Source organism: Etheostoma spectabile, chromosome 20 (assembly GCF_008692095.1).
Source record: "Etheostoma spectabile isolate EspeVRDwgs_2016 chromosome 20, UIUC_Espe_1.0, whole genome shotgun sequence".
Taxonomy (NCBI): Eukaryota; Metazoa; Chordata; class Actinopteri; order Perciformes; family Percidae; genus Etheostoma; species Etheostoma spectabile.
This window is the reverse complement of record NC_045752.1, coordinates 5,111,278-5,138,984: the sequence shown is the minus strand read 5'-3', so window position 1 is coordinate 5,138,984 and position 27,707 is coordinate 5,111,278. Positions and strand designations below refer to the sequence as shown.

Below are 27,707 nucleotides of genomic sequence, written 5' to 3'. Positions count from 1 at the left end.
TATCTAAAATCTAAGTGTGAAGATACTTAGTTAAAGCACCAATTGTCAACTCTAGAATATTGTCGCAATATTGATATTGATGTATTTGGTTAAGAATATAGTGAAATCTGATATCGCCCAGCCCTTGGTTATGTTGCATGGAAAGCCTGGCAGATTTTTCATGTTTTAACAACAGCTTTCTGAAAAATAACATGTCATTGTTAGATTTATGGTGTAGAAATAGTGACAGGATTGCTCTGCTTTACACCATACATACAGTAAGTGGTGTGTCTTGAAGTGCATGTTTTATACCATTGGTATTGATCCTATCCTAAGTCAAACTGAAATTCGAATTCTCTGCATTTTTTGTAAATATAAACAAGCAATAATTCGGCAGCTATTGTGTATAGTTTTTTAAGGTTTCTAGATGGCCATCTTAGAGCCGGTGTTGTGTTAAAGTCTGTTTTCATGCTCATATGTGTTTCCCCTTACATACATCTGAACCAAACTATATCCCATTCTTAACCTGAGCACCCCCCCCCTTTTTTTAACAATAAAAAACAACTAACTTTTTTGACTAACATAAGGGATTACTACATGTGATTTCAGTTGGAGATGATTCACTGAAGCTTCAGGGGCCCACACACTAGAAAAGCAATTTGTTGTGTAGCTTGTTTTTTTGTGCTCTCTGCTCAGCTCTCAGATACTAGAAATACAGTAAATATGATCCACTGCTGAGGGTTTCTTTGCACCTGTCTGCATTATGCGTAAATGGTTGATCTGTTTATTCCAACCTGCCTACATCCTCCCATCTCTCTCTCCTCAGCGAGGGCGACTGGTGGGAGGCTCGTTCTCTCACTACAGGTGGAACTGGTTACATTCCCAGCAATTACGTCGCTCCGGTGGACTCAATCCAAGCTGAGGAGTGAGTAAAACTTGTTTTATATGAGCACACACAGCAGCTGCATCAGCAGAAAGTATATTATAAATATTTGAGACCTCATCTCACCACCTTTTGTTACCTGAGGCATAGTGGCACGTACAGATACAAAAATATTTAAAAAACAGTTTAAACCAAATATTACTCCCATAGTTTGACTACTTCTTTTTTTCTGCAGCTGGTATTTTGGTAAATTAGGCCGAAAGGACGCAGAGAGGCAACTGCTCTCCAACGGCAACGCCAGAGGCACTTTCCTCATCCGTGAGAGTGAAACAACCAAAGGTACTCTGACCGAGCTGCAGCTAACATGCTTACATGTTGAATGCTTTTAAAGTTTAGGAAAGAGACAGAAGTGTTTGTGAATAAATAAGATTTAGGACAGCTTTACTTAACTGTGCAAGATGGGAGTAGAAGCAGTTTATTTATAGACAAACTCACAGGAAAATTAGACCATCAGTGCATCTTAAATTCAGTTTAATATCATGTCATTAGCTATGCAGTTGCTCCATATTCAGTGCCCCAAATCTTATGCACAATGTGCTTCATATACACTGTTGGAATTTAAAATTGTATATGTGCATATGTGTGTGTGATTTGCATTATACATTTAAGCTAAAAGGTAAAAGCATTATTTCAGCATAAATGAAGACATGTTGGTCATGCATTAAGTTTGTTGTTATAAGTATATAGTTTGTTGTTTGTTACACTTTTGTTTTATAATATAAGATGTTCTGGTATATTTTGTTATAACCCAGCTCTACAAATGTGTCAGAAGTTGAATTGATGATGTCAGAGAGACACATCCTGAATCTGGTTCCAGTCCCTCTTTACAGTCCACTGCTCTGAGGGTCATAAACACTCACTCACATTCCAATTGAAAAGATAACGATTAAGCACACAAACACATCACCTCACTGTGACCTGGAGACCCCACCCTTTGTGAATAAGACCAGGGGGTCCAGGAGCAGAGAGTCAGACAAATTTGGGGTTGAGCCGTGTTAGGTCGACTCTGTATTTGTCTCTAGGATATCCTATGTAATAAAATGGATTCACACATCCACATCTGAGATTTTGACTACTAATTGAATGGACCCTGAGAATGGAGCAGGATTTACATCCAACAACACTCATTTAAACTTGTCTCTCTTCTAGGGGCCTACTCTCTGTCCATCCAGGACTGGGATGATGTCAAGGGAGACCACGTCAAACACTATAAGATTCGTAAGCTGGACAGTGGGGGCTACTACATCACCACCAGGGCCCAGTTTGAGACACTCCAGCAGCTAGTGCAGCACTACTCGGGTGAGATTATGATACCGTTATGGTTGAAGTAGATAAACTCCATCATGATGTATTTGTATCTGCTTTTCCTTCCTTAAAATTACAATGTCATATGGTTTTCCACTACACTGACATCATTTAAAATTCAAACTGCATGGTTGATCCAGCCAGGGCTGCGGGGCTGTGCTGCCGACTGATTGTACCGTGCCACAAAGGCATGCCTCGTCTGACTGACCTGTCTGTCAAAACCAAAGACGTGTGGGAGATCCCGCGGGAGTCGCTGCAGCTAATCAAACGTCTCGGGAACGGCCAGTTTGGAGAGGTCTGGATGGGTGTGTATGTTTTTGGCATTCTTCTTAGGCAGAAATTAAGATTTGGACAGCTGTGAGATGTTTTTTTGAAACATACTACTTGTGTTGGATCATTCAAAACTAACACTCAGCTAATGTTACCCATAGGGAGGAGTGTTTGCTTTCAGTGAACTCTGTTTTTCATTTTGATCTCGGTTGAATCTCATTTGGACAGGAATACGATTTTTGAACTTTCCAAGATATCTGCTTGGATTCATGATCTGTATAGGCCTTTGGACCAGTTAAAACTTATTGTATGTGATTATTTATGACATTTGTTTTGTCTCATTGGGTTTCTGTGACAAAGCCCAAACATGGATTAAGTAAATCCTAGTCTTGTTTAAAGCTAAATTCAAGTCAAGAAAACTAGTCAAGCAAAAAGTTGGATAAGCTGGGATCATAGCCAGTCTTCATTTCAGTTATCCTCCTGCTGTTGCACAACACTTTGCTTTACTTTGCTCTAAAAATGTTCTACACTTTATTTAAACTCACACAGGCGAATACAATCTCAAGGTAAATCTTAATGTTTATTTCAGTAGGTTTTAGTCACACATTACTTTCATGTACTTTTATGTCCTTCCATACCATTTTGTCAGAATATGTGTCATGCTTTTTAATTGGTGAATATCTCCCATTGCAAATTAGTGCCAGTCCAAGAATTAGCCTTGAACAGCTTCCTTTTTTTGGCTTGTCAGGCACGTGGAATGGCACCACCAAGGTGGCAGTCAAGACTCTGAAGCCCGGCACCATGTCACCCGAGTCCTTCCTGGAGGAGGCTCAGATTATGAAGAAGCTCCGACACGACAAGCTGGTACAGCTCTACGCCGTGGTGTCTGAAGAACCCATCTATATCGTCACTGAGTACATGTGCAAAGGTAGATGCTATTTTAAACTTACACTTAAAATCACTTTGAATGTTACATGCATGCATTTGTGCACACACCTACACAGTGTGTACATAATTTATGCATCTGCATGGACCATACAGTATGTGTCTTACTTCACAGCATGTCACATTACTATACTGTAACAAATTGTGGTTGTACAGGGGTAATTTTGTTTTTAAAAAATAACAGCGCTTCTCAGTTACCACAGCAATAACAGACAGTCTGAACCAAGTGTAACGTGTGGCAGGAATCCCAGAGTTGATGTCACATTAGATGCAATGTTTTACTTCAGTTTTGATGCAAATCTGAGTTCAGATCTGGCAGTTGAAGCCAATTTGAGACAACAGATCCTAAATCCCTTTTGTCTTTTTTTTAGGTAGTTTGCTTGACTTCCTTAAAGATGGAGAAGGACGAGGCCTCAAGCTGCCAAATCTAGTGGACATGGCAGCTCAGGTATGCTGCTAAAAACGTTTTGAAATCTTGATGCTGAACACTGGATTTGTTACCAGAGCTTTATTGACTTAAATCATCTCCAGCTGTTACCAATGTATTCATTTACGCTCAGTGTTGCATATTTACGGCCATTTCCATGGTGATGTTATGCCGGTGTTTACAGTTTCATTAGGCAGCTTCTCATTTTAGCAGGCCTAAATGGCAGTATTTCAAAGGTTTGAACTTAGCACATTGTTACCTATCAGTCTGGCTGCTCTGTGATAACTATATATATATATATATACATACATACATACATACATACATACATACATACATACATACATACATACATACATACATATCTAAAGTTAGTAATTTAGCATTACTGTTGGAGCACTCAGTCGCTGCAGTTATTCTATTCTGAAGCTATAATTCATCACTTCCTACGAGTCCATAAAGTAATCATACCTGACACTGGAGTTTATTTAGCAAATAGAGCAAATCTAGGTTTTCAGTTTAAAAGCTTATACTCTATTGCAGCCCCATTTTTTTAAGGCTCAGAAAATGGCTATAAATGTACGTGCAAATTTTACTTAGCACAGATTCAATCACGCTGAAAGTGTAAAGTGTTATGATGTTCACTGGAAAAAATAACTCAATTTCCCAGGTGGCAGCTGGCATGGCATACATTGAGAGGATGAACTACATCCACAGAGACCTACGCTCTGCCAACATCCTAGTCGGAGAAAGTCTGGTGTGTAAGATCGCTGACTTTGGTCTGGCCAGACTCATTGAGGACAATGAATACACAGCAAGACAAGGTAGGACTACTGGGATGTGTTGCCCCAGCTTATTATAAAGCCTTCTGCTACTTGCCAGTTTCAGACTAGTTATTTACTAAATTGGGTTGCACCATTAAAACGTGAGGAATGTTTTAGCTTGTAAAGATTTAAGTACTGTGCAAAGTGGTTGCTGGAAAACATCTGTGCACGGCCCAATCAAATGCAATCATCTATGTAAACAGGAAGTCATTGTAGCATCATAAATGGTAACATAGCTTACAACAATACAAGTTTTAGAAGGCCAAACGACATATTGAAGTTAACTGCCAAAGCTTTGTAAATGTAGGTTTGACTTTTTGTTATTTATACATGCATACATGGAGGAATATGTGTCTCAGGGAGAGCAAGATTCACACTGGACCGTTTACACCAGAGGCAGTGGGAAACTGCTCATTGAGGCAATTAGGATACGCAATTTGCATCAAAATCCAACTTCTACTTGCAATCTAAGTCTGAAAACACAGACACACATTTTTAGATTCAGTGTGACTTAACCTTCCTGCAGATATCATTATCTCCGATGTCCATTGCGAATAAAAGTCCATAAAGTAGCTTAGAAATCATAGGATAAAAATGCTCCATATAAGACATATACACGCATACACAAGACAAGAACTGGAAATAGCGATTTCTGCTTTTATTGGTCCCAAAATGTAAACAAATGTAGGCTGATGGCAGTGCACATAACTGATGCTGATAACTGAGTTTGAGCTTCTAAACAGCTACAGCCACCATTTTAAAGAGACTACATTTAATCTATTGGTCACTGTCTGGAAATGTTTGTTGTACAAGGAGTTAGTCATAATAGATATCAATTTTGACTTGTTTACCTGTTCTGTAGCGTTCTATTCATCCCCAATCACAGCATCTTCTGAAAACCTAAACGTCAGAGGAAAAGGTTGGCGCGCTGGCAGATTACTTATTCCATTTAGTCGATTCCAAGAGGCATTTTACACACAGAGACACACACATATGCATACACACTACTTTCCAGAATAGGTACAGTAAATGAGCAGGAATGTTTCTTGGTGATACCAGTGGAAAACAGAAGCACATGTGGTTGTTGCAAGGCAACAGAATATCAAACTTACACAAGGGCACAGTGCAGGGTTTAAGACAGAGCATGTTATACCCACACAGCCCATCTGTTTCTGTGTATCTCATTGGAATGATGTGGAATAAGTGGCACTACCACTTGAACACTCAAATGTTGTTTTCCCCTGATTATTTTGGCAGAGGTGAAATACCCCCGGTGGACTCGCTGACTCCATTAGTCACTCTGTCAACATGTTCAGTCACTCATTTGTTTGCAATTTTAAATATTTACTTGTTTATCTTGGGTCATGCACAAACTAAGACAGAGAGAGATAATGGAATTGTGCAGTTTCTTCCCCTGGTGGGATATCATCACGTCCTTGAGTGCACTGCACTGAAGAAATCACAGACTAGGAAAATATTCGCTGAGCAGACTGACCTACTTACTCCTAAGGTTTTGGTAAAAGTTGTTGCTTTATGCTGGAATTGCCACAGTAAAGTAACAAAAATGTTGCAGGAGTTTGAGAAGGTCTTGAAAATTAAAAATCCCAAATCTGAATTTCTTTTAGGTGCAAAGTTTCCAATAAAGTGGACCGCTCCTGAAGCTGCTCTCTACGGGAAATTCACCATCAAGTCGGACGTGTGGTCGTTTGGCATTCTGCTGACAGAGCTGGTGACCAAGGGCAGGGTGCCCTATCCAGGTGGGAGTTTGCTTCCCTGTGGATTATGTAATCTCTTTTCAACTCCAGATGATTGCGTATATGTCATTAATACAGAGTGTGTGAGAGCATTTAGGTCTACTGTGGCATGAAGCCCTGGTTCTGTGTTGCAAAAAAAAGAACAGCATGTTGCATAATGTACATTACATTGTGCATTATGCAGAGCAATGTTCACAAAAGACTGTGAATATGTAAAATTAATTAATTTGTTGTTTATCTGATATACACATTTTTGACATTATTTCTTAGGCATTTTAATGAGTTATAGAATAACAGAAAAGAAAAAAACATTATAAGTAGTTCTTAGACTACTTAAATTGTTATAAACCTAATAACATGGGTGGAAAATAACTATTAGTACAGTTTTTGCTATATATGAGTAGGTTTTGTAAATACTTCTACTGTATCAAGCACCTAACATTGGGCCCTGCACACCCACACGCTTTTCAAATTCTCTGGATGACTAAAGCTCTCGTTAGGTGGAAGTCGGGTGGAGCGAGGCTGGGAAATGTGTGAAATTATTTTTTACCAAACTCTAGTTCAAGCTCTGACAAAAGACACAAAAACTAACAGACAAAACACAAAACTCAAATCAAATCATGTTTTTTTTGTCACATCCAGAGTCATACACAGTACAACATGCAGTGAAATGTTTTTTTGCCTAGCTCTAGAAAGCAACTGACAATAAACAAATACTGCAGGTTATCATATTTTCCAAAGGATTATATATTTATATATACATATGTCACTCTATTGCCAGCAGGTCTTTTAAATGCTGAAATATTAATATCAATAACTTTCTCAAAAATCCAATCAAAAAAAAAGTTATTCGGCTCTCCTTACTTCTTATTAGTGTAATATTTGAGTCCATTCTAGTACTCTGTAGAATACACAGTACTACTAGACTAATCTCAGCTCAAAGGTCCACTTACTAGCTTTTAGAGATTTCAACTGCATTTTTTAGTCTACATTCTGCATTTACTCTATATTTGAACTGAATTGTTTTGGATACATGCACTCAGTTATTCTTTCTGCTGGTGAATGTCTTGACATTGTTTCTGTGAATGCAGAAGCCTCATAAAACTTTTTTTTTTTTATCTTTTATTAAAAAGCTTATGAAGTGTGAGGTGGTTATTGGATTGAAGTTTTTAGCCACATTTGTTTTCATTTTTCTGTGTTCCTCTCTCCAGGCATGAACAACCGTGAGGTGCTGGAGCAGGTGGAGCGAGGCTACCGGATGCCGTGCCCGCAGGACTGCCCCTCATCCCTGCATGAGCTGATGGTGCAGTGCTGGAAGAAAGACCCGGAGGAGAGGCCCACCTTTGAGTACCTGCAAGCCTTTTTGGAGGACTACTTCACTGCCACTGAGCCTCAGTACCAGCCAGGGGATAATCTCTGAGCGCCGCTGCCCTTATCACATGTCATTTCACAGGCTTTCCTACAGAGGGAGCCAGACTCCACCTTTTCTCTCTCTCTCATCCTGTGGCTGTAACACTACAAAGCTCATCGACCGACTTCTTGACTTCCAATCTTCATACGAACAGGGGCGGCTGCTTCTCTGACAGCATTCTGACTATCAAATCCAAGGAGGTTTTTGGAGGTGGGAGGGGGCGCTGAGATGACGGAGGAGTTAAAAATGACATGAATGAACGAGATGAGTCATCTTGTGTAACTTGTATGTAGTGTAAATATCAATTGCTTGTTTACTTATCTCTTTTTTGTTTCATTTTATATTACTTTTGATATTTTGGAAATGTGTGTATTTTTTTTTTTTTTTTTTAATCCGGGGTCAAAGTTATTTCAGATTTACGGCTTGTAGAAAAAAAGTGTGAGGCTCACAGTTGGTAACAAATAGTTGCATAATAATTGTAAGAAGGAAAATAGTTAGACATCGTGGACAGAAGCATCTCAGAATTTTTTTCTGGGAGTCCACTGACCTTTTTTACGAGGTGAATATAACGATACTGCTCTCCTCTTCTCAAGGAAACTTAGATGTACTATAACACCTGTTCTTGCCTTTTCATGTTTAGTAATATTCTTATAATGTAAGGGAATGTCTTCATGCTTTCATAGAATCTTCCACCCAAACTTGTACGGTATCTGCGCTAATATTAAGTGCATTCATTGCATTTCAGCTTCAGCCAATGATTTCTAGATCGGCTTAAAGTGACTTTTAGTTCAGCTTTTTGTAGTTGAAAGGGAGACTGACTTCCTTTCCAACTGCAGCCTTTGTTCCGCTGGCTGCTTATTATACTGGCAAGATTTTAAAAATGTATGTTGCATTATTGTATGGCAGCAGGCTGTGTAGGAATTCTTGTCTTTCAGCTTAAGCAGCCAAACAAACTTCCACTTACATGACGCGAATGAGGGAAGTGATTTGTATTTGTCCCCCCATAATGTGTATCTGGGAATAACATGTTGTTTACGAGACCAAACGTGTTAATTTCACTGTATTATTTTTGCTTAACATTTCAGCCAGTCTTATGTGTCCTCGAGGTTATGTAATTCTATGATTCTTTCCAGCAAAATCTGCATCTCTGGTGTCGAACTTCTTTCTGTGTGCATTCCAGGACAATACACCATTTCTATTTGTATTTAAATTGCTTTTCACAGGTGGAAAAGTGAGCAAAACCTAGTTTTTGTATCACTTTGTTTGCCCTAATTCAGTAGATATACAGAACATGTTTTTGGTCTCTGCATTATTTATTGTCTCTGTCTGTTACTTGTACACATCTGGTTTTGAAATAAATAATATTGCCACCATTGTCCTGTGGACTCTGCACTTTAAAACAATAATCATGTGTCAGTGACTGCCAGATTTCCTTACAGAACATGCAGCAACAGGGGGAAATTGAAAGCAGAAATCCATCACTCTTGTGCAAAATATGCAGCTTAAATGGCTAAGGAGTTTGTATAACTGATTGAGTCTTTGTGGTTTTCCCTCAGGCTGAACTTGACAAATGAAAAACATGACTGAGCTCAGAACATATGCAAATTCCTTCTTCCCAGCAATTAGAGAGCACTCAACAGGTTATGGGAGCAATCTTTAGTTTAAAATATGTTCATAATGGTTTCTGCTTTTTCATTGTTTGGAATTTCTATTCTGACTAAACATTAGCTGTTTTTTGGAATTTTGTTTAAACATAGCCTTGTTATTCATCTGACACGGCAAAGTAAAGCTTTAAAGTATCCTAGCTCTTGTTTCAATGCTACCTCTATAACTGAAAACATGTATCTAAGTAAACAAATAAACACAAACTTGAAAAAAACTTTTTTGCATAGTAAAGTCAAAGAATAATACTTTTGAATGTTGTCCTACTCAACCAATCTTTTATGGTCAATCTGGCTGAGCAACCGGAACACTTCATTCTCGTCTCTGATTGGACAAAGCCAAAGCATGAAAAATTTGCATATAGCAGGCTGGAGCACACACAAGCCTCTGCACCCACAGCAGTGAAAAGAATCCAGAAAGGAACAGGTAAGTCATTGTTCCTTCTTTCACAGTCCTTGTGACCTGGTATTTAGAAAAGACATTTGATCTGAGAATACGTTTTTACGTTAATAGCTGCATGTACCAAAAAATACTATATTTAAGTATACTGCCAACTACCATGTAATTCTGTGTTTTTTCTTCTCACTTAATGCATGGAAATCCCTAACTTTTCCACTTTTGTCTTGCAGGAATGTGCTGAAGTAACCTGTTTAAGATGGAGACATCTGGAAATCTACCAGAGGTCAAAGTTTTTCCCCCCACAAATAAGTCAGAAAATTCACACACAGAGAGCCAGAAGATAGAGGAGCGTCTCCCGCCTTTTATGAATCTCCATCATGGACCTCGTCCTGCAGAGACCAGGGAAGGTGACACCAGAGGAGAGTGCTGCTGTTGTGTCTGTGGGCCTAACCGGTGTGGAACAACAGAGCCTGCAAACAGAGACACAACTAGGTGCCTGAGTGTTAGAAAATAAGTAAAAAAATGGAAAATACTTTGTATATAACTCAAGGTTCATTTGGAATTAAATATTCTATCTATTTTATTTATTTTCAGGGGTGAAACCGCTTCTCAGCTTCAGAGTGATGAGGAGGATCTTGAGCCTCCCTTGCCACTAAGATCTGATGATCAGTGTCCAAACTACAGACCCCCTCCACCTCCTCACCACTACATGCACAACTACGGTAAAAAAAACCCTCAAAAAATAGTAAATATGCAGTGAGTTTGAAGCAAAAAAAAAAAAAAGATGCCATTAGCAAGTATTCCAAACTTTTACTTAAATAAAGTGTCAATACAACAACGTTCAAATACAAAGTACTTCATCACATTACAATTCAAAATTCTACAAGTAAAAGTACAGAAGTATTATCTGCAAAACTACACTTGTGGTAGCATATTAAAAATAAAAGTAGTCATGAAAGTAGTCATTACGCATCAGAATTCCCCTTTTCAGAACTGCATTGGATTATTATTGTAAAAGAATGTGTATGCAGCACTTTAATTTTGTAGATAGTCGAGGTAAAACTAATTCTAACTACTGGATATACTGTTGACTATTTTATTCCATAACTATTTTGGTTAACTATTTACTATTGTGGGCTGGATCCTCAGTTTCATAACTATCAGAACGCTGAAAGTGAGGCTAAATAGATGCATGTCAGGAGAATTGTGTTTATCCACAGGGTCCCCTCAGGGCTGTGTCCTTTCTCCGCTCCTCTATATTCTGTATACTAATGAGTGCCGCAGCCGTCACAACAACAGATGAATTTTAAAGTTTGCTCATGACTCTGTTATAGTCAGTCTCGTCTGTGCCGATTGAAACAGCATCTGTCCTGTTGTTGATATGTTTGTACGGTGGTGTGACAGTGCATTTCTTCAACTTAATGTTATGAAAACTAAGGACATGAATATTGATTTCCGTCATAACAAGTCTTTAACCGCTCAGAGTACTATCATCAAGGGGAAGGTGGTAAACTCTGTAGACAACTACAAGTCACTGGGGATTTTTATTGATGACGAGCTGAATTTGAATTGTAACACTGAATGCTGTGTAGCTATCTTAGTTTTATGTTGGATATACCCTCATGATCCTATTTTACAGATGTTATATTGAACCTGTTTTAACTTTTTCCTTAGTCTGTTGATTCTGGAATCTAGCATCAAGGCCAAAAAAGCACTATCCAGTATAGTATAGAATAGATCTTGGGGGTACAGCAATGTATGCTACCTGACCTGTTCTACAGACAGGTAGGGAGGATTAAAAGATTAAAAGTTTTGAGTACGCCTTCATCCCAACAGCCATTTTCCTTCTTTCCTTCCTTTCCTGCATGTCTATTTTACTGTTTGTCTAAAGTAACTGTTTATTTCAGATAAATGCAGCAGAGTAAAAAAGTATGTCGTCACTCTGAACTATAGCAGAAAGTGATCACGTATGGTACATGTACCTAAAATTGTACAGTATGAGTTAATGCTTAGTTACTTTCCACCACTGTCATGAGCAGCAGCATGTGTATTTGTATTAACATGTAGTCGACTTGTATTTGAGCTCAAGCTGTCAACCTCTTTCACTCTAGCCTTACTTAGTCATTTTCAGCCTTTATCATGTGCTTAAACCATATCCACAGACTTGTATCATACGATGGATGTCAGGTATTATCACTCTGCAGGACAAGGGCAGTGCAACCTCAATCCCATCAACACACTCCCTCCTCAGTCATGTCACGCTGCTCCCTGTCAGTACAGAGGACCCTGGGATGACTCCCAAAACTGGTAAAAATAATATTTCGAAATACAGACTACTCCCTTATTAAACAGTAAATAAATCCACAAAGTTATTTTCAAGCTAATGTTTTTGAAAAGAATGCAGTGAACCTGGTGCTAAAACTACTTTGCATATTACACAGACTTATCACATGTCAGCCTATTCAAAGGAAGAGCATTTTGTTTATTTTTCTTTCTCCCTGCTTCAGGCTCCGGTTCCAAGGTAACTTTATGAATGACAGCGTGGCTCAGGGAAGTGTTTCAGTTAACGTGCCTCAGTTCTCCGTGCCCCCTGTGGAGGCCGTGTTGCAGGTCAGTGTGATGAACCTGAGCTCGGCAAGAGCAGAGGGGTTGGTCTCACATCCACACGAGAAAAGAAGAACCATCAGTCTGCCTGAAGAGTGCCGTGAGTCATTTTCATTCTCTCATTTGAAAAGGAATGTGCTCATGTTTAAAGGACGAATAAATAAAAAATAATTGTTTAGGGCAATACGCCTAAATCCAACGTTATGGAACGTTAACAGGAAACAGGGTGTGTGATCTATTGGGTGCTGTCTGTATAAACCTGCCAGGTCTGTTTAGGGGAAATAAAAATATATTTTAAATAAAATATGTACTAAATTGCCACCCCTGTTGTATATGCAGGAGGTGAGTTTCACAAAAATCTAACGTTTATTTTCTATATTTTGATTTTTAGTGTGCTTCACCCATCATGAGGACACACATTTTGCATTATTTCCACAACAGAGAACACAATAGAAGTAGAATAAAAAGAATGCCTTTTGATTTGCATTGTTGCAAGCTATTAATAATAATAGACCATGTTGGGTAAGATAACCAGTGAGACAAACACCAGGCAGTGCAATGCTTTAAGCATCCATTGCATGGCTTTACATACATATCTTTTCATGAAACTAACTACAATTTGATACATTCTGAGATTAACATGAAGGTTTTTATCTTTTTCTTCTTCTCAGGAAACGTTTTTATAACTCATTCTTCAGACATTTCTTCAGAGATAGTTCCCTTTGTAGACTTTCTCACAAAGCACGGTTTTCGACCAGCTGTAAGCTATACAACCTCTTCAATCAAAAGTCGGATTTAAAACAAAAAACAAAGAATGTGATGGGTCACTTACATTTTACAGATTGACATATTTGATAACCCCATGAGAAACATGGATGTCAACAAGTGGAAGGACAGTTACCTGAAACATGTAAGAACCGGATTTTATCAGATTCATGTACATTTTTGTATTTCTTCTGTTATATTGTCACATAAAATCTGTGTTAGCAGTTGTACCAGATAATCAGTAAAGACATAGAAAACAAAATTACACAAAGTGTGAATTTATACTATAAACAAATCCAACATTTGTGTTAAATTTGTGTTTTCAGACAGTGAATGTGTCTAAAATCAGTTTTTTATACAGCAGTCAGCCCTGATTGTCATCGCCATTAGTCCAAAGTACAAGATGGACATTGAAGGATGTGTAGTGGATAGCCATGATCTACACACTAAATACATTCACTCCATGGTGAGAAATTTGTTTAAATGAGACGTCATTCTGAGAAGAATTGCTAATAATAGGTACTTAAATGTGAAATCTAATTTTGCCAGATGCAGAATGAATTCATCCAGCAAGGCAGCTTGAATTTTAGATTCATACCTCTTCTCTTCTTAAACGCATCCCAGGTCAGAAAGGAATTTTGTTTAATAACTTAATGTTTCGCAGATTTCATCATTTCTCTCCCTTAAGCCGTTCTCTATTACAAAAAAGCAAACATGTATATGCACTCCCCTTACAGAAACACGTCCCAAGTTGGCTTCAGAACACGAGAGTTTACCGCTGGCCGCAGGACGCTGAGGATGTGTTACTGCGGCTACTCAGGGAGGAGAGATACGTTCCTCCTCCTGTTCCTCCGGAGCTCACCCTCATCATCAGGCCTGTGGCCCCCAGTGCTGCACCTACACTGTAAAGACACACGGCGTTTATGCATGTGTTTAAACATTTGTTTTTGGCTGAGTTTATTAGGAGTATGGTGCAGCTTGTGTGTTTTAAAATCTCTGAATAAATCCACTTGTGAAGTGAATGACTTGTATTGTATTGTATCAAATGTTTTTAATACCATTGGGGCGAGTCTTCTTACTCTTTTTAATTCCTGTCTTACTTTAGGTTCTGTCCCAGCTGCCTTTAAACATGCTGTGGTCAGGCCCCTACTTAAGAAGACTAGTCTTGACCCTACAGTGCTGTCCAATTTTAGACCAGTCTCTCATCTGCCTTTTCTTTCAAAGGTTTTAGAAAAAATTGTTTTTATACAGTTACAAGTTTTTTTACAACTGAACTGTGTTTTTGAAAAGTTTCAATCTGGTTTTAGATCACGCCACAGCACTGAGTCTGCACTCTTGAGGGTACATAATGATATTGCCCTATCTGTAGATGCCGGGAATCCTACTGTTTTAGTCCTTTTGGACCTCACAGCGGCGTTTGATACAGTGGACCATGCAGTCCTCCTCTCACGCCTTGAGAATTGTGTAGGCATCAAAGGTTTGGCACTTAAATGGTTCAGCTCCTATCTGTCAAATAGGAGTTTTTCTGTTATGATTGGTGACCTCTCCTCGTCAGTTGCTCCTCTCTCTTGTGGGGTACCACAGGGATCCATCCTTGGCCCTATTCTGTTTTCTTTATATTAACTGCCTTTAGGGGCGATTATAGGGAAGCACAACCTGTCATTTCATTGCTACGCGGATGATTTGCAAATCTATTTGCCTATTAAAGCAAATGACAGTGTTGCACTAAATTCCCTGCTAAGCTGCATCGCTGATATTAAGTTGTGGCTTTCAGACAATTTTCTTAATTTGAATGATAATAAAACGGAGTGTATTATTTTTAGTACTCCAGGCATGCAGAATGGCCCAGCTGTGAGTTTGGGAGCTCTGGCATCTTGCACGAGATCTATTGTCAAAAACTTGGGGGTTACTTTTGACTGCAGCATGAAATTTGACAAGCAGATCAGTAACGTTGTTAAAATGAGCTTTTTCCAGCTTCGCCTGCTGGCTAAAGTTAAACCCTTTCTGAACAGGCATGACCTAGAAAAGGCCGTTCATGCTTTTATCAGTTCAAGGTTGGACTACTGCAATGCCCTCTATGTTGGTCTGACTCAGACCTCCATCTCACGTCTTCAACTTGTTCAAACGCTGCTGCTCGCTTTTTAACAAATACACCCAGACGTGCCCACATCACTCCCGTTCTCTACACCCTGCATTGGCTCCCGTGCGTTTTAGAATAGATTTTAGATTTTATTGTTTGTTTTTAAAGCTTTAAATGGTCTCGCCCCAGAGTATCTGTCTGAAATTTTAACTGTGCGGGACACAACCGGTCGTGCGGTCTTCAAATCATTGGTTTTAGAAGTCCAAGGTCCAGTAAAAACGGTGGGTGGATCAGCTTTTGCAGTTGCTGCCCCAGACATGGAACAAGTTACCCCCTGATATACGTACTGTTACAGATGTCACTCTTTTCAGGTCCAAAATCAAAACATATCTGTCCGTCTGGCTTTTATACGTAGCAGTGGTGTGACAATTTCATCCTTTTGTTTCTTTGTAACCTTTCCTGATTTTATTGTTTTCTGTGTTTACTCTTTCTGTTGTATTGTGATTTTACTCATTTTGTTAAAGCGCTTTGGATGCCTGCTGGTAATTGTAAAGTGCTATATAAATAAATTTTGATTGATTTAAAATTTTGAAATGTTGTTTCAATAAAGTTTAACACATGTTCACCACTTTATTCCAAAATCAAATTATTGGATGAATTTCCGTGAAATTTTGACATTCATGTTCCCAAGAAGGAAACCTAACGACCCAATCTGTAGTTTAAGCTGACATGTCTCTAGCTATTATATATTGTCATAACATTTGGTTTTTACATTAACGTCCCCCTCAGGATTCATTGCAATAACTTTGGGGATCCCTTAGCTTTCCACTTGGCACCACCATCAAGTAAAAAAGTAGCTGTCCAATAAATACTTTAATCTCAGCAAAACTAATAGCATTGCCATTTGCCTTACCTTTACTTTTTTTAGTGCTAATTAGCATTAACAACTAGCATTAGTATTGATGTTAGCATGCTAATACACTAAACTGAGATGGACTACATTGTAAACATCATGTTTACATACTTGAGAATAATAATGAAATGCGATACATATTTCCTTTATTAGATTTGCACATATTTACCTTGTAAACCGTTTGTAGAGCTTGATGTACACAAAGTATACACACCACTCTAATGAGGCAATTGCTAAAGATCACAAGATGGATGCGCATGCTAGACCTTTCTGTTTACTTAATTGGTAAAGTAGTTCATCATTTTGGAAACATGCTTATTTAGAAGCTGCCACGTACAACCAAAGGTGAGAATATAAAAAGTGAGGAGTAATGACAAAACAAAACCTGAACAAAATAAAATAATTTGTAGTCCCTCACATAAGAGGCAGCAGGAGACAGAGGCCACAAATGTTGCCACCACGGCGTTTGCTGCTGCTTTAAGGTTTTCACAGGTAATGTTGTCCATTCCTCATCTTGAGCACCTGATATTTTTTACCGCTTCAGTGTGCAGATGAAAGTGCCCCACCAGTAGGGGTGCCCAATTCAGCCAGCTGATCTTCACACCCTTTCAACCGCCAAAAAAGGCCTGCTAGAGCGGCTGGTGTGCAGAGCTCCAGCTAAGAATAACCCGGACCTTCTGGGGGATAAAGTTACCTTGAAGCCTCTCTGTGCTCTACTCTGACCTATACCCATGTGAGGCACCAATAACACTGGGTGGTATATTCTGTCGGCTCCCTTTCAGCCTACCCAGCCCTCTGCTTAGCTTGGCTTTTTCCTTCCCCTGCGTTGCTTTCCTTTACCCCACCGTCCCAATGCTGCCACACTGGCAGGTCCAAATTCTGCAACACCTGTGAATCTTTCAATGTATGCTTGATTTTCCTTTTCTTTTTTTTTCTTTTCTTTTTTTCTTGAAGAAATTTCACCTGTGGATTACACGAGTATGGCAACAAGACTGTGATCATTGAGTGGAAATGGAATTATTTAATAACTTGGACAAGTTTTACAGATAAGTGGACGCTGACCTGATTTTTTACTGAAGCTGTGATTTTTCCCATTCGCTTCTGCATGAGGAGGCTTGACCCCCAACTCAAAGGATTATAGCTAAATTTGTCTCCATATCACCATGGCTGAAGGTAGGACTATTAACACCGGCATCAGCACTGAAAATAACAACATTTACTATTTGCCATAGCACATAAAGCCTAAGTGATATATGTTATGTAAAAAATGAATGTCAGTGTTTTGACAAGGCATTTTCTCATAGGATACTGTGTTGAAAGTTGGTTGCTATAAATACTGGATATCATGTAGCCAAAGTATTAGCATTGCTCTCCTGTGACAGACACGGCTGCTGCTGGGGCTGACCTCTGATTTTCAACTTTCTTTTTGCCATTTAAAATAAACAGAGGCTTCTTATGTAATCTGCTCAAACAAGTTTTCTAAGCAAATCTTTTGTTTGATTAAGCTTCTGGGCCAGGATGAATTGAGCAACAACAGGCAGATTTCCTTGTACAGTTCCATGTACATTTGTGGTGAAATAGTGACACCACCTGTCCACCCTGATTCTGAAGGGACTGTTTTGAGTTTTGGCATAACTCAGCATTTGTATAACAAGGAATGGAATCATGAGTCAGGCATGCTCAGAGTTTATAATTGGCTGGTGGCACCAGGTCCAAGTGGGAAAGTACGTCAGTGTTGATGATGGCGAGGATGTCATTGAATGCATCATAATAATTTTCCATTGGACTAAACAGGATGGGATCATGTATTTAGATAACCTGATGAAATGAGAAAGACAGATGATTCCTGTCTTGTCTGATATTTAATTTGACATCAGTTTAATCAAATTTACATAATCCCCTCAACATCAGAAAATGATCTTTCATGTTGATGCAACGCACAGGCATGCAAAGGTTGTCAGATCAGACCTACTGTGTCTGCACTGTGTTAAGGTTACATCTTTTGAACACAAAGAAAATATCCTTCACCTGTTATGGTTTAGCTGTAGTGTGTGGATGGAACTGGAAAGCTGGCTATGGAAGGACATTGTTATCCCAAACATGCCACAGGAACTTCCTATTCAGAGATTTAACTAAGGCCTGTTAACGTGTCTGTGGGCTTAGTTTAAACTTTTAGGATATTTGCCTATTTGTTCAAGCATATTTAATTTAATTTTAGAGATAGAGAAAGGCAAAGAGAATTTTGTGTCAGAGCGTCTTTTGAGAAGCCTGACTAATAATATTCTTTAGACTTTAGACTTTACAAATTTAAGGCCAATAATGGTATCCATTTCATTGTATTTTCTGTATTATAGTTCTTTTATTTTTAGGTACACATAACATAAATAAACATTTGTCATAAGGAGCCCTTTAATACAATTTTTACCAAGATATGTACTGAGTGGGACATTTTACAGTAATAAAACAACCATATCAGCACTCTCTGGCAAAGGACATTTTGGTGTGTCCTTTCTGTGCCGCCATACATGCAGATGCTGATATATTTGCAATATGGCCAATATATCAGGCCTCCTGAGATATAGATCTGGGTATAACATTTTCAAAAAGGTATACATGCCATGAAGGAACAAAAAATACCTGCATACAACACTTTCTTAATGCTATTATGAATGTAGCCTCCAGAAAATTATGATTATTGTTGACATGCATGTAACTCTTAGTTTGTTTGTTTGTTTGTTTGTTTGTTGGTTAATAATTGGTTCTGACTGGAAAAGGCAGACCAAATTATGTAAGGATACTTTAAAGACTAAAAAACAAGCAGCGAAAGTTGAACCAGAACAGGGCCATCTTGATGATGTGGGAGTTCTCAGAGTGACTTTTGTATCTTTTTGTTGGGGGGGGGGTTATACACATAAAGGAGCCAAATCTGCGTCTTCCTCCGCAGCCAGTGGAGCCAATAGAGCAGCTGCACCGCAGACAAGCTCCCTTAAGTCCACCAAAGGTCTGGGGCTACTCGGGAAGCTGAAAATGTCTGCGGAGCTGCTGATTGCCCTGGCTGCTCTCCTGTCCTGGGTGGTGGTGGGAGTGGTGATGTTCGACTTCGTGGAGTACAAGGCAGTCCCTGGTAAGTCTCAAATACCCCAAGATGTATCTTGATTAGAATTTAAATCATCAAACATGCACAATTATCCATAAATCCATTATTTTCCCCAGACATTCAGCAAATAGTTTCAGACCCCGTGCAAGCTGTAAACGATGCTGTCGATGAAGTGTCCAGTCTGTTCAATAAGTTTCAAGGTACATGAGAGAGACAGCATGCATGCCACGCCTTGTTAGTAGTGCTGAAGCAAGAAAATGACTCTCATCTCTGGGCCCCTAGAATGTGCTCCTGATTTAAGTGACCCCATGTCAGCTGCCACTTACGCAGCTGAGGAAATATCGGACGCAAAAGATGGATTTGTTCGCTATTTTTCAGATGACGAAGGTATAAAATCACACTCATGCTCAATCAGAAAGAGAAAAAAATCACCATTTTTATAATACATGTGATGTAACCATGACTCTAATAATCTACCTCTAAATCCACAGGGAAATTCTACCTCAGCTATGTTGACCCTGTGGTCATCGGGAGACAAGCTTTCCATTCAACCAATGATTTCATAAATGGATATGCAGGCACCTTCAGGGACACACTGTGTGCTATCGTGGACACTATATCTGACACATTATTGGATATAAATAAAGGTACATATTTCATTATTAATGTTTTTTTTCTTCCCTTTTTCATTCACAGTTAAATAACATGCTAATGATCCTAATCCGAATTAACTGAGTAAAAAGTTAAACTGTAATCATTTTTGGTGTGCATGTGTAGTCATTAATAAATAACTTTGTCATCATTTGTTTTTCTCAGGAAAAATGTACCTTAGCTACACTGACCCTGTGGTTATAGGCAGAGGTGTCTTTCGTGTTACTAATGACTTTGTGTGTGGAGTTGGGGGCTACATCCAAGATGTGCTCTGTGCCATTTTGGACACAATTCTGGATGTAGGGAAAGGTATTTACTCTCTTCGTTTGACATCTCTCTAATCTGTAACCTGAAAATATTAATATGACAATGTAACACAGCATACAGTATTTTTTTTTAGACATTCACATATTTGTTCTTCTCAGGAACCACGGAGATAAGCTTCATGGACCCTGTGGTGGTTGGCAGAAACGTTTTCAGTGCTACTGATGAAACCGTGAGTGGAATAGTGGGCTACATCAAGGACGTGCTCTGTGCCATCATAGACAGTATACTGGATATAACAAAAGGTACCTGCGCCATATTTTAACCTTATGTATTGTTTGTGGTGCACTATTTACATTAATTGTTTTTGTGTGTGTTACTCATTACTAAATCAACATAATTACTCAATAACTTAGATTGTGTTTGTCATGGGTGTATAGTAGTACTTTGTTTTTTTATTGAAAATGATTGATTGCATAACATCTTTTCCCATTGACCTTTAACTGTCTTTTGAAATGTTTGTATAACAGAAAAAAAAGGTTTTTGAATTGTTTGAATGAAGTTACTCACTGGAACTTTGGCTTGAATGTGTTTGTTCTTCTCAGGAACCACTGACATTAGCTTCATTGACCCTGTGGTTGTTGGCAGAAATGTCTTCAGTGTTACTAACGACTTTCTGGGTGGAATAACAGGATACATCCAAGACGTGCTCTGTGCCATCTTGGATGTAATACTGGACACAGTAGAAGGTACAGTATTTAACCTTTTACCTAATCTATTGATGTGTCTCACTGTATGTTTGTCCCACTGGACCTTGCTAACTTTCACTTTGACTTGTCTGTTGATCAGACATCCAGCACGCTATGGGATTCAGACCCATGTCAGCTCTGAAGAGAACAGCAGAAATCATCACAGAAGAGATAGACATGCTCTGGAGCTACGTCTCCACAACTCTGATTGGTGAACAAGGTCTGTTTGAACATATGGTAACACATAATTTACAAATCAGCCACATTACAATTCTATTTCTGGTATATCACTATGTTTAGATTGGCTGTAATTACTCATACTAAGATATGAATAAGTATTGTAAGGGAAGAAATAGTAAACAATCAGATGTTGTTTATTTTGGTATTGAATGAACAGCAGCTTTAACTGACGTTGCGCTGTGCTGATATTTCAGGGGTCATGCCTGAAGTGTCTGTTGACCCCATGAAAGTTGTTGAAGATGCCGTGTTGGAGTTCACAGACAAGAAAGATTTGTTCGTAGCTTACATGTCGAGCATGCTTGTTGGTGATCAAGGTATGCTCATTTGCAATTAGTTATACAATAATAACTTGAACTAAAGATACACGCGGGCACTTCAAAATACACTGACACCTTGATGCAGATGTTCTTTTCTTGTTTTAGGTGAACCTGTTGCCACACCTGTTATAAATGTTGTTTCTGAAAAAGGTGAAACTTTTTATTACAGTTTTAATACACCTAAAAGCATCTTACTAGCATATTACGGCAAATTACACCCATTTGCACAACACTTCTTTCATTCTTTTTTTTGTTTAGATGAAACTGAGGCTCCCCGATCCCCATCTGATATACATTTGGTACAAAGGAAAGGTAAGCAATTACAATGTTGGATCCCTTTTTCAGTACTGCAACACTAAAGTGGTTCTTGAAAATTAACTTAATTGTATTTTATTACCAAATTTTCTTTGAAATGTAGGTGAATTCCTGCCACCTTTTGAAAAAGGTAAGAAAACAACACCTGTATTGCAGACATGCGGTAAAATGGATTTTGGACAGGGGAAATGCGTGCAGCAAATAGTTGCCTTTCATGCATGTTTGCATTGATTTTTAGTTTTTCTTATCACTTTGCATGAACTGATCTCAAGTCTGCCTCATGTCGTGTTCACTGTAATACAGCAAGTCTGAAGTAGACTACGATGAAACTTGTCCAACTTGTTTGAATAAACTTAATTTCCCTTCAACAACTATGCATCAAACCTACTTTATACTTTTATTGTAGCCTAATAAATGCCTTAATATAAATATATAAGGTTAAGGTGACTGCATCTCTCCCTCTGTTTCCCTGTTTGTTGGATGTGACATTTTCGACGTGTTCTACCATTATTTATTTTTTTCAGTCATTGTGTTTTGTGTTATGTGTTAATATATATATATAAATTTTTTATTTCTATGTTATATTGAGCATGATGGATTGTCTATGTCCTTTGGAGTTGCATTCCTCTGACTGAGAAACTGCAATCTGCATTTCACCAGTTTAAACATCTGTGATAGGCTTATACTCGATTGTTTGTATTCACTGCAACGCATTCTCAAGAACTGGTTGTTGGCTAATATTCTACGATAAGCTTTTACATACATTTACACATACAATGTGGTTCACACAGCAAAAGAAAATGTGTTAATAATACGTATTACAGTGCTTAACCTTTCGTAGATTTTCAAATGTATGGTTTATGAGAACAGGCTGTTGTAGGCCTACTCGATGACGTGTGTTTTCCTGTGGAATATTTCATTTGATCTTTTCATGGAACAATACAGGTCTACACCACGTGTTTCAAAAGTTAGCCTTTGGAATATCATAGTCATTGTGAATGGTAAAGTTTTTGGAAAGCGGTCATGGGAGAAAAGCTTTTTTCTTTTTATCAACAAATCCCCTGAAAAGACAAAACAACAATGAATGTCAGCTAACAAGGCTTGTCTGTTTTTCAAAAGCCTGATATATTCAATTTATCTGAGCCATCAGACTGTTGATTCTCATGTTTTTTCACAAATAGGGTATTTGCAGACTGAGACTTTAAGAAACTTGCTAGCCAAACAACCCATAATGTGACACTCTTAATAGGATACTCTTTCCATCCAATAAAATATCTGATGTTCAAGGAACAGTATTTACAGTGTTTTTAGAAAAGTTGACCATGTAGCCTACATGAGCGATTAGTAATCCATTAATCTATTACTTGTACCCATCTCTACGGTACACCTCCACTTTTGTCCAAAAACTAAAAACACATCAGTGAGCCACATTATTTCACTGGGTGACATTTTCCTTCACTATGATGAACATTGTAACGTTTATATGAGTTAATCCAACATACACTGTTCTGCTGCCATAAATAGGCCTACTCACTATAGCACCAAATGTATATAATACTCCGCTGAACATGCCACTGAAAATAGTCCACAACAAATGGACAAATTAAACTGGGCTATATATCCGTGATGCATTTAAAAAAAAAAAGATTTACATCTTCAGTAGAAATGTTGCAAAGTACTGGGAGAACTACTGCATAATTGGTTGATGATACAGTTACAGAGATTATGAAAGCTGCCAAAGATGATGCTGCTGCTGCTGCTGCTGCAGAGTTAAGTGAAGCGCCGGACTCAAAGATCGAGGAGGAGGCTGAAGTTCCCATTGAAACTACCAGTGAAGCTGATGGGAAAGAGGCGGAGGATGGTATTCATACGTTTTTTTCTTTATTAGCCACATTCATTAGTCAGATACAAGATCAATAACAAGCATTAAATCTGTTACTGTCACATCACTAGTGAAACATGTCGGCCTTGAAGAAACTGAACATGAACCATCACTGGAAGAAGGAGAAGAGGTTGACATTTTGGGGGAGGATGCTGCTCATGACAAGGAGGAAGAAGAGGAGAAAGGTTTTGGTACAGAAGAAGAGGGAGATATTAAAACAGAAATTGAAGAAGAAGATACACAGGAGCCACAAACTGGAGAAGAGGTGGTAGAAGCTGAGGGGGAGGAAGAGAAGACCATAGACGTTTTGGTACAAAGAGAGAAGGAGGAGGAAACAACAACAAAAAAAGATGCAGAAAAAGATGAGGAGAGGGAAGAGGAGACCAAAACGGAAGATTTGGTAGAGGAGGAGGAGGAGGAGGAGGAAGAGGAGGAGGAGGAGACCAAAGCTAAAGAAGTTTTGGTAGAAGGGGAGGAGGAGGAAGATGGGGGGGACACAAAAGAAGAAGATGCAGTAGAAGAAGAGGCAAAGACCAAAACCGAAGATATTGTAGAAGAAGAGAAGGAGGAGACAAAAACTAAGGACGATTTGGTAGAAGATGGGGAGAAAGAGGAGGAGGAAGAGGAGGCAGAGGAGCCCAAAGCTGAAGAAGATTCAGTAGAAGACAAGGCAGGTGACGAGACAAAAACACAACCTGTGGTAGAAGATGAGGACAAGGAAAAGGAAGAGGAGATGGAGGTGGGGACCAAAACTGAAGACCATTTGTTGAAAGCTAAAGAAGAGGAAGAGGAGGAGACAAAAACTGACGTTCTGGTAGAAGAAGAAAAGGAGGAAAAAAAGGAGGACACAAAAACTGTTGTTCTGATAGAAGATGAAAAGGAGGAAAAGAAGGAGGAGGACACAAAAACTGACGTCCTGGTAGAAGATGAAACGGAGGAAAAGAAGGAGAAGTACACAAAAACTGACATTCAGGTAGAAGAAGAAAAGGAGGAAAAGAAGGAGGAGGACACAAAAACTGACGTTCTGGTAGAAGATGAAAAGGAGGAAAAGAAAGAGGAGGACACAAAAACTGAGGAAGAGGCTGATGAGGACGGGATTAAAGATGAAGATCTTCAAGTTGGTGAAGAAATGGACAAAGAAAACATTGAAATACCTGACACCAATGTCAAAGCTCAGTTTGTAAAAACTGACCAAGACGATCAGGCTTTAGATCTGGACGATGATGAGGCTTTGGAAGAGGAGGAAGAAGGAGAACAACTGGACAAAATGGAGGTGGATGATGAAGGCAAAGAGCCATTTGTCCAACAACTTGATCTGAAAATTCTGTTAGCTGAAAAACCTGATAATGCCGATGTAGTGCCTGAATCGGATGATGAGGAAGAAGAAGAAACACTGGTTCACGACCATGACGAATACAATGACATCATCAACGATCATCGTGATGAAAACAACAACAATAGCGAAAGTGGGAAAACTGAACTGAAACAAAAGAGGAAGGTTCATACTCCGTTTGAGAGGCTCAGAAAACTTGGATCCAGAGCTGCTCAAAAAAATCACCTTCACAAACATGAGAAAGGTACACACTTACTATTATCATCACATATTCTTTGTCTTTTTTCATTATAATAAAAATGTTTCTGAATGGTGAGGGTGTTATTAATAAATTATCATCTTTACATGTTTTAACATGTTTTCAAAGGTCCACTTGAATAAAGTTATTAGGCTGGAAAAGATATGTATTCAATAACAACATTTCAGTGCGTATTTTTGTTAACATTGTGTTCATTTTCATTTTGTGTGGTAAACCAACAGAATGATTTTCATCACAAAAGGTTTTTCATTACAGATTAGAGAAACTTTCCAGCATTTATGAAACATTGTTTGATGTTTTATCTAGAATAGGTGACGATAAATAAAATAAATAGCTGAACAAGCTAAATTACAAAAACAAATGTCACTTCCAGAACCACGGGTAGCCTACATTGTAAGCAGGAATTGCTAATAGATAGCCTGAATCAGCATACTTTTAAAAACTTTCCAAATTGCAAAATTGTGAACAAATATAGGCAAAAAAATACCAGGGCTCAAGTTGTAGCCCGCAGTTGAGCTAAATACTCGCCCAGACACGTCTTCATCACCCTTTGTGTAGCCAAAGGGGGATGCTGATCAAGTCAAGGCATGTCTTTGCAATGACCATACAACAGTGTAGCTTGTAAATAGTTTAGAAATAAGTCTGAGCACTCACATGCCTCTGGGATCATAATATACTCTTGCTTGTGGGAAATATGTTCACCTTTGTCATTCATATCTCTATATATAGCCCTAGGCCCATTCTAGAAAATTAGGTTTGTGTCTGAGAGTACCTGACAATCTCTGTACTGCACACATTGGGATTAAACTGATATTGATCTTCTCATCTGACAACAGAAAAAAACAAATGTAGTTTTAGTTAGATCAGAAACTCATTCTAGCTGCATGGAAAGAGGATCTTAGGACCAATACAGAGACAGGAACCCGTAAGCACCCAAATAGCTCCTTTAAGTGTGTTCTTTTCTTTTTGATGACTAACTAAAGACAAATCTATTTCCCAAGGTGCTAATTGTACATAAGTGTTCCTACTTTGGACCAAACAGTCATTGCCTTGGTCAGCCAATATTCCAAGTGGCAGCTAGATGGCGGTGAGAGGCTGAAAAAAACATTTATCGTTTTCTGGATGACACAAAACAATATTCTGATGCATGATCTTCCCTCCACAGTGTACCAATGAACCAATGAAAAATAATTACTGAACAAGTTTGTTGAATATCAATATAATATTGTTTAGTTGTGGGGTGTTTTTGATCATAGTGTTTTAGTGCTGTAGTGCTTATAGTGCTTATGCAAGCATGAGTATTTGTTATTATCATTATCATTATTGCCAATCAGAGTTGCACTGTATATTGTACTTTATAATTTTTGCACCTTTCTGCATGCTATCCTTTAGTTCTCAAAGAAGCAAAAGAAAGACATGCGATGAAAGACGTTAAAGATGCCATTATTAAAGGTAATAATGTTGAAATTGTGCGCCTTCTTCACTTTGCTTACTCCAAAATTTAATTTTACATTAATTTGCTATAATTTATTAAAAACAAGAATGTACTCTTCGCACACAGGCACCTGATATTTTTGCCTTTTTGGTTGCTTACAGACCTCAAAGCTGTAGAAACTGAAAAGGAGAGAAGAGAAGAGGAGCTAAAAATTGAGGAAACCATAGAGATGAAACTAAAAGAAGAAAAGCTAAAGGAGGCGTACAAACCCCTTGAAAAGAAACCACTGAAGCCCAAAGGTAATAACACTTAATAATGAAAGTACAAAATATTCTTCAAAAGTACATAATGTAAAAAAGAACACACGGCTGTTACTTTCTATGTAACAAAAGAAATGAAGAAAGAATGCTGCCTCACATATTTGTTTAATTATATTTTAAATGCATATTGTAGCAAAATTGGGACAGGCTGCAAAAAGTGTCAACATGGAGAGCAGTTCATGTTGTATTTCTCAAATAAAGTTGTGTCAGTATTAGTGTTCTGGCCACAAAAGACTGGATTCTTTGTCCAGCTTCAACGCAGTTCCACGTTAAGTATGTTCCAGACATCGTAGAGTACATTTAACATTGACACTTTGATGATTGCTTTTAGAAAAAGAGCCTAAGGACAAGGAAGAATCTACAAAACCATCCACAGCAGAGGCAGAAGTAAGGAAGCTTTCTAAGCAGAAGGATGAAACAGCTGAACCTAAAAAGAAGAGACGAGTGACAAAAGACTCTGAAGAAAAACCAGAACTGAAGAAACAGCCTAAACAACAGAAAGAAGTCAAGAAACTGCCTAAAGAAGAGAAAGAAGTTGAGAAACCATCTAAAGAAAAGAAGGAA

At 38.5% G+C, this 27,707-nt stretch overlaps 3 protein-coding genes across 12 annotated transcripts in view; all 3 read left to right on the top strand.

Annotated features, from left to right (window-relative positions):
* LOC116669655 (tyrosine-protein kinase fyna) overlaps nucleotides 1-9,233 on the top strand; it is a 24,298-nt gene extending 15,065 nt beyond the window's left edge. For all 4 annotated transcript variants that reach the window (XM_032499595.1, XM_032499592.1, XM_032499594.1 and 1 more), the window contains 9 exons: nucleotides 806-904; nucleotides 1,098-1,201; nucleotides 2,072-2,221; nucleotides 2,368-2,532; nucleotides 3,246-3,425; nucleotides 3,814-3,890; nucleotides 4,540-4,693; nucleotides 6,319-6,450; nucleotides 7,659-9,233. In XM_032499595.1, the coding sequence (XP_032355486.1) occupies nucleotides 806-904; nucleotides 1,098-1,201; nucleotides 2,072-2,221; nucleotides 2,368-2,532; nucleotides 3,246-3,425; nucleotides 3,814-3,890; nucleotides 4,540-4,693; nucleotides 6,319-6,450; nucleotides 7,659-7,867 (1,270 nt within the window). In that variant the 3' untranslated portion in view covers nucleotides 7,868-9,233. The remainder of the gene's footprint in view (nucleotides 1-805; nucleotides 905-1,097; nucleotides 1,202-2,071; nucleotides 2,222-2,367; nucleotides 2,533-3,245; nucleotides 3,426-3,813; nucleotides 3,891-4,539; nucleotides 4,694-6,318; nucleotides 6,451-7,658) is intronic.
* Nucleotides 9,234-9,896: 663 nt separating this feature from the next.
* LOC116669658 (adapter protein CIKS) lies at nucleotides 9,897-15,435 on the top strand. 7 transcript variants are annotated; one of them, XM_032499602.1, is made up of 10 exons: nucleotides 9,897-9,946; nucleotides 10,150-10,411; nucleotides 10,514-10,641; nucleotides 12,124-12,226; nucleotides 12,427-12,623; nucleotides 13,195-13,283; nucleotides 13,365-13,433; nucleotides 13,650-13,754; nucleotides 13,838-13,912; nucleotides 14,026-15,432. In XM_032499602.1, the coding sequence occupies exons 2-10, from the start codon at nucleotides 10,176-10,178 to the stop codon at nucleotides 14,194-14,196; spliced, it is 1,173 nt and encodes a 390-aa protein (XP_032355493.1). In that variant the 5' UTR covers nucleotides 9,897-9,946; nucleotides 10,150-10,175; the 3' UTR covers nucleotides 14,197-15,432. The 7 variants fall into 7 exon arrangements, with proteins under 7 accessions (XP_032355493.1, XP_032355492.1, XP_032355490.1 ...); XM_032499601.1 differs by having other exon boundaries at nucleotides 12,082-12,226; nucleotides 12,460-12,623; nucleotides 14,026-15,431; XM_032499599.1 differs by having other exon boundaries at nucleotides 12,082-12,226; nucleotides 14,026-15,431.
* Nucleotides 15,436-16,997: 1,562 nt separating this feature from the next.
* LOC116670555 (trichohyalin) lies at nucleotides 16,998-27,704 on the top strand (the record flags this gene model as incomplete). Its single annotated transcript, XM_032501128.1, has 19 exons — nucleotides 16,998-17,454; nucleotides 19,226-19,405; nucleotides 19,495-19,578; nucleotides 19,661-19,765; nucleotides 19,870-20,025; nucleotides 20,195-20,338; nucleotides 20,455-20,598; nucleotides 20,899-21,042; nucleotides 21,143-21,262; nucleotides 21,477-21,596; nucleotides 21,705-21,749; nucleotides 21,858-21,911; nucleotides 22,018-22,044; nucleotides 23,629-23,775; nucleotides 23,868-24,253; nucleotides 24,797-25,373; nucleotides 26,781-26,840; nucleotides 26,985-27,122; nucleotides 27,475-27,704. Coding segments are annotated over exons 1-19 (2,871 nt in total), but the record flags the coding sequence as incomplete, so codon positions are not given.
* Nucleotides 27,705-27,707: the final 3 nt, after the last annotated feature.

Excerpts from the sequence above, each read along its gene's own strand:
- LOC116669658 (XM_032499599.1), top strand. The coding sequence starts at position 10,176 with ATGGAGACATCTGGAAATCTACCAGAGGTCAAAGTTTTTCCCCCCACA. Across the intron at positions 13,284-13,364 it reads AGCACGGTTTTCGACCAGCT|ATTGACATATTTGATAACCC; the intron begins GTAAGCTATACA and ends TACATTTTACAG. Across the intron at positions 13,755-13,837 it reads CTAAATACATTCACTCCATG|ATGCAGAATGAATTCATCCA; the intron begins GTGAGAAATTTG and ends TAATTTTGCCAG.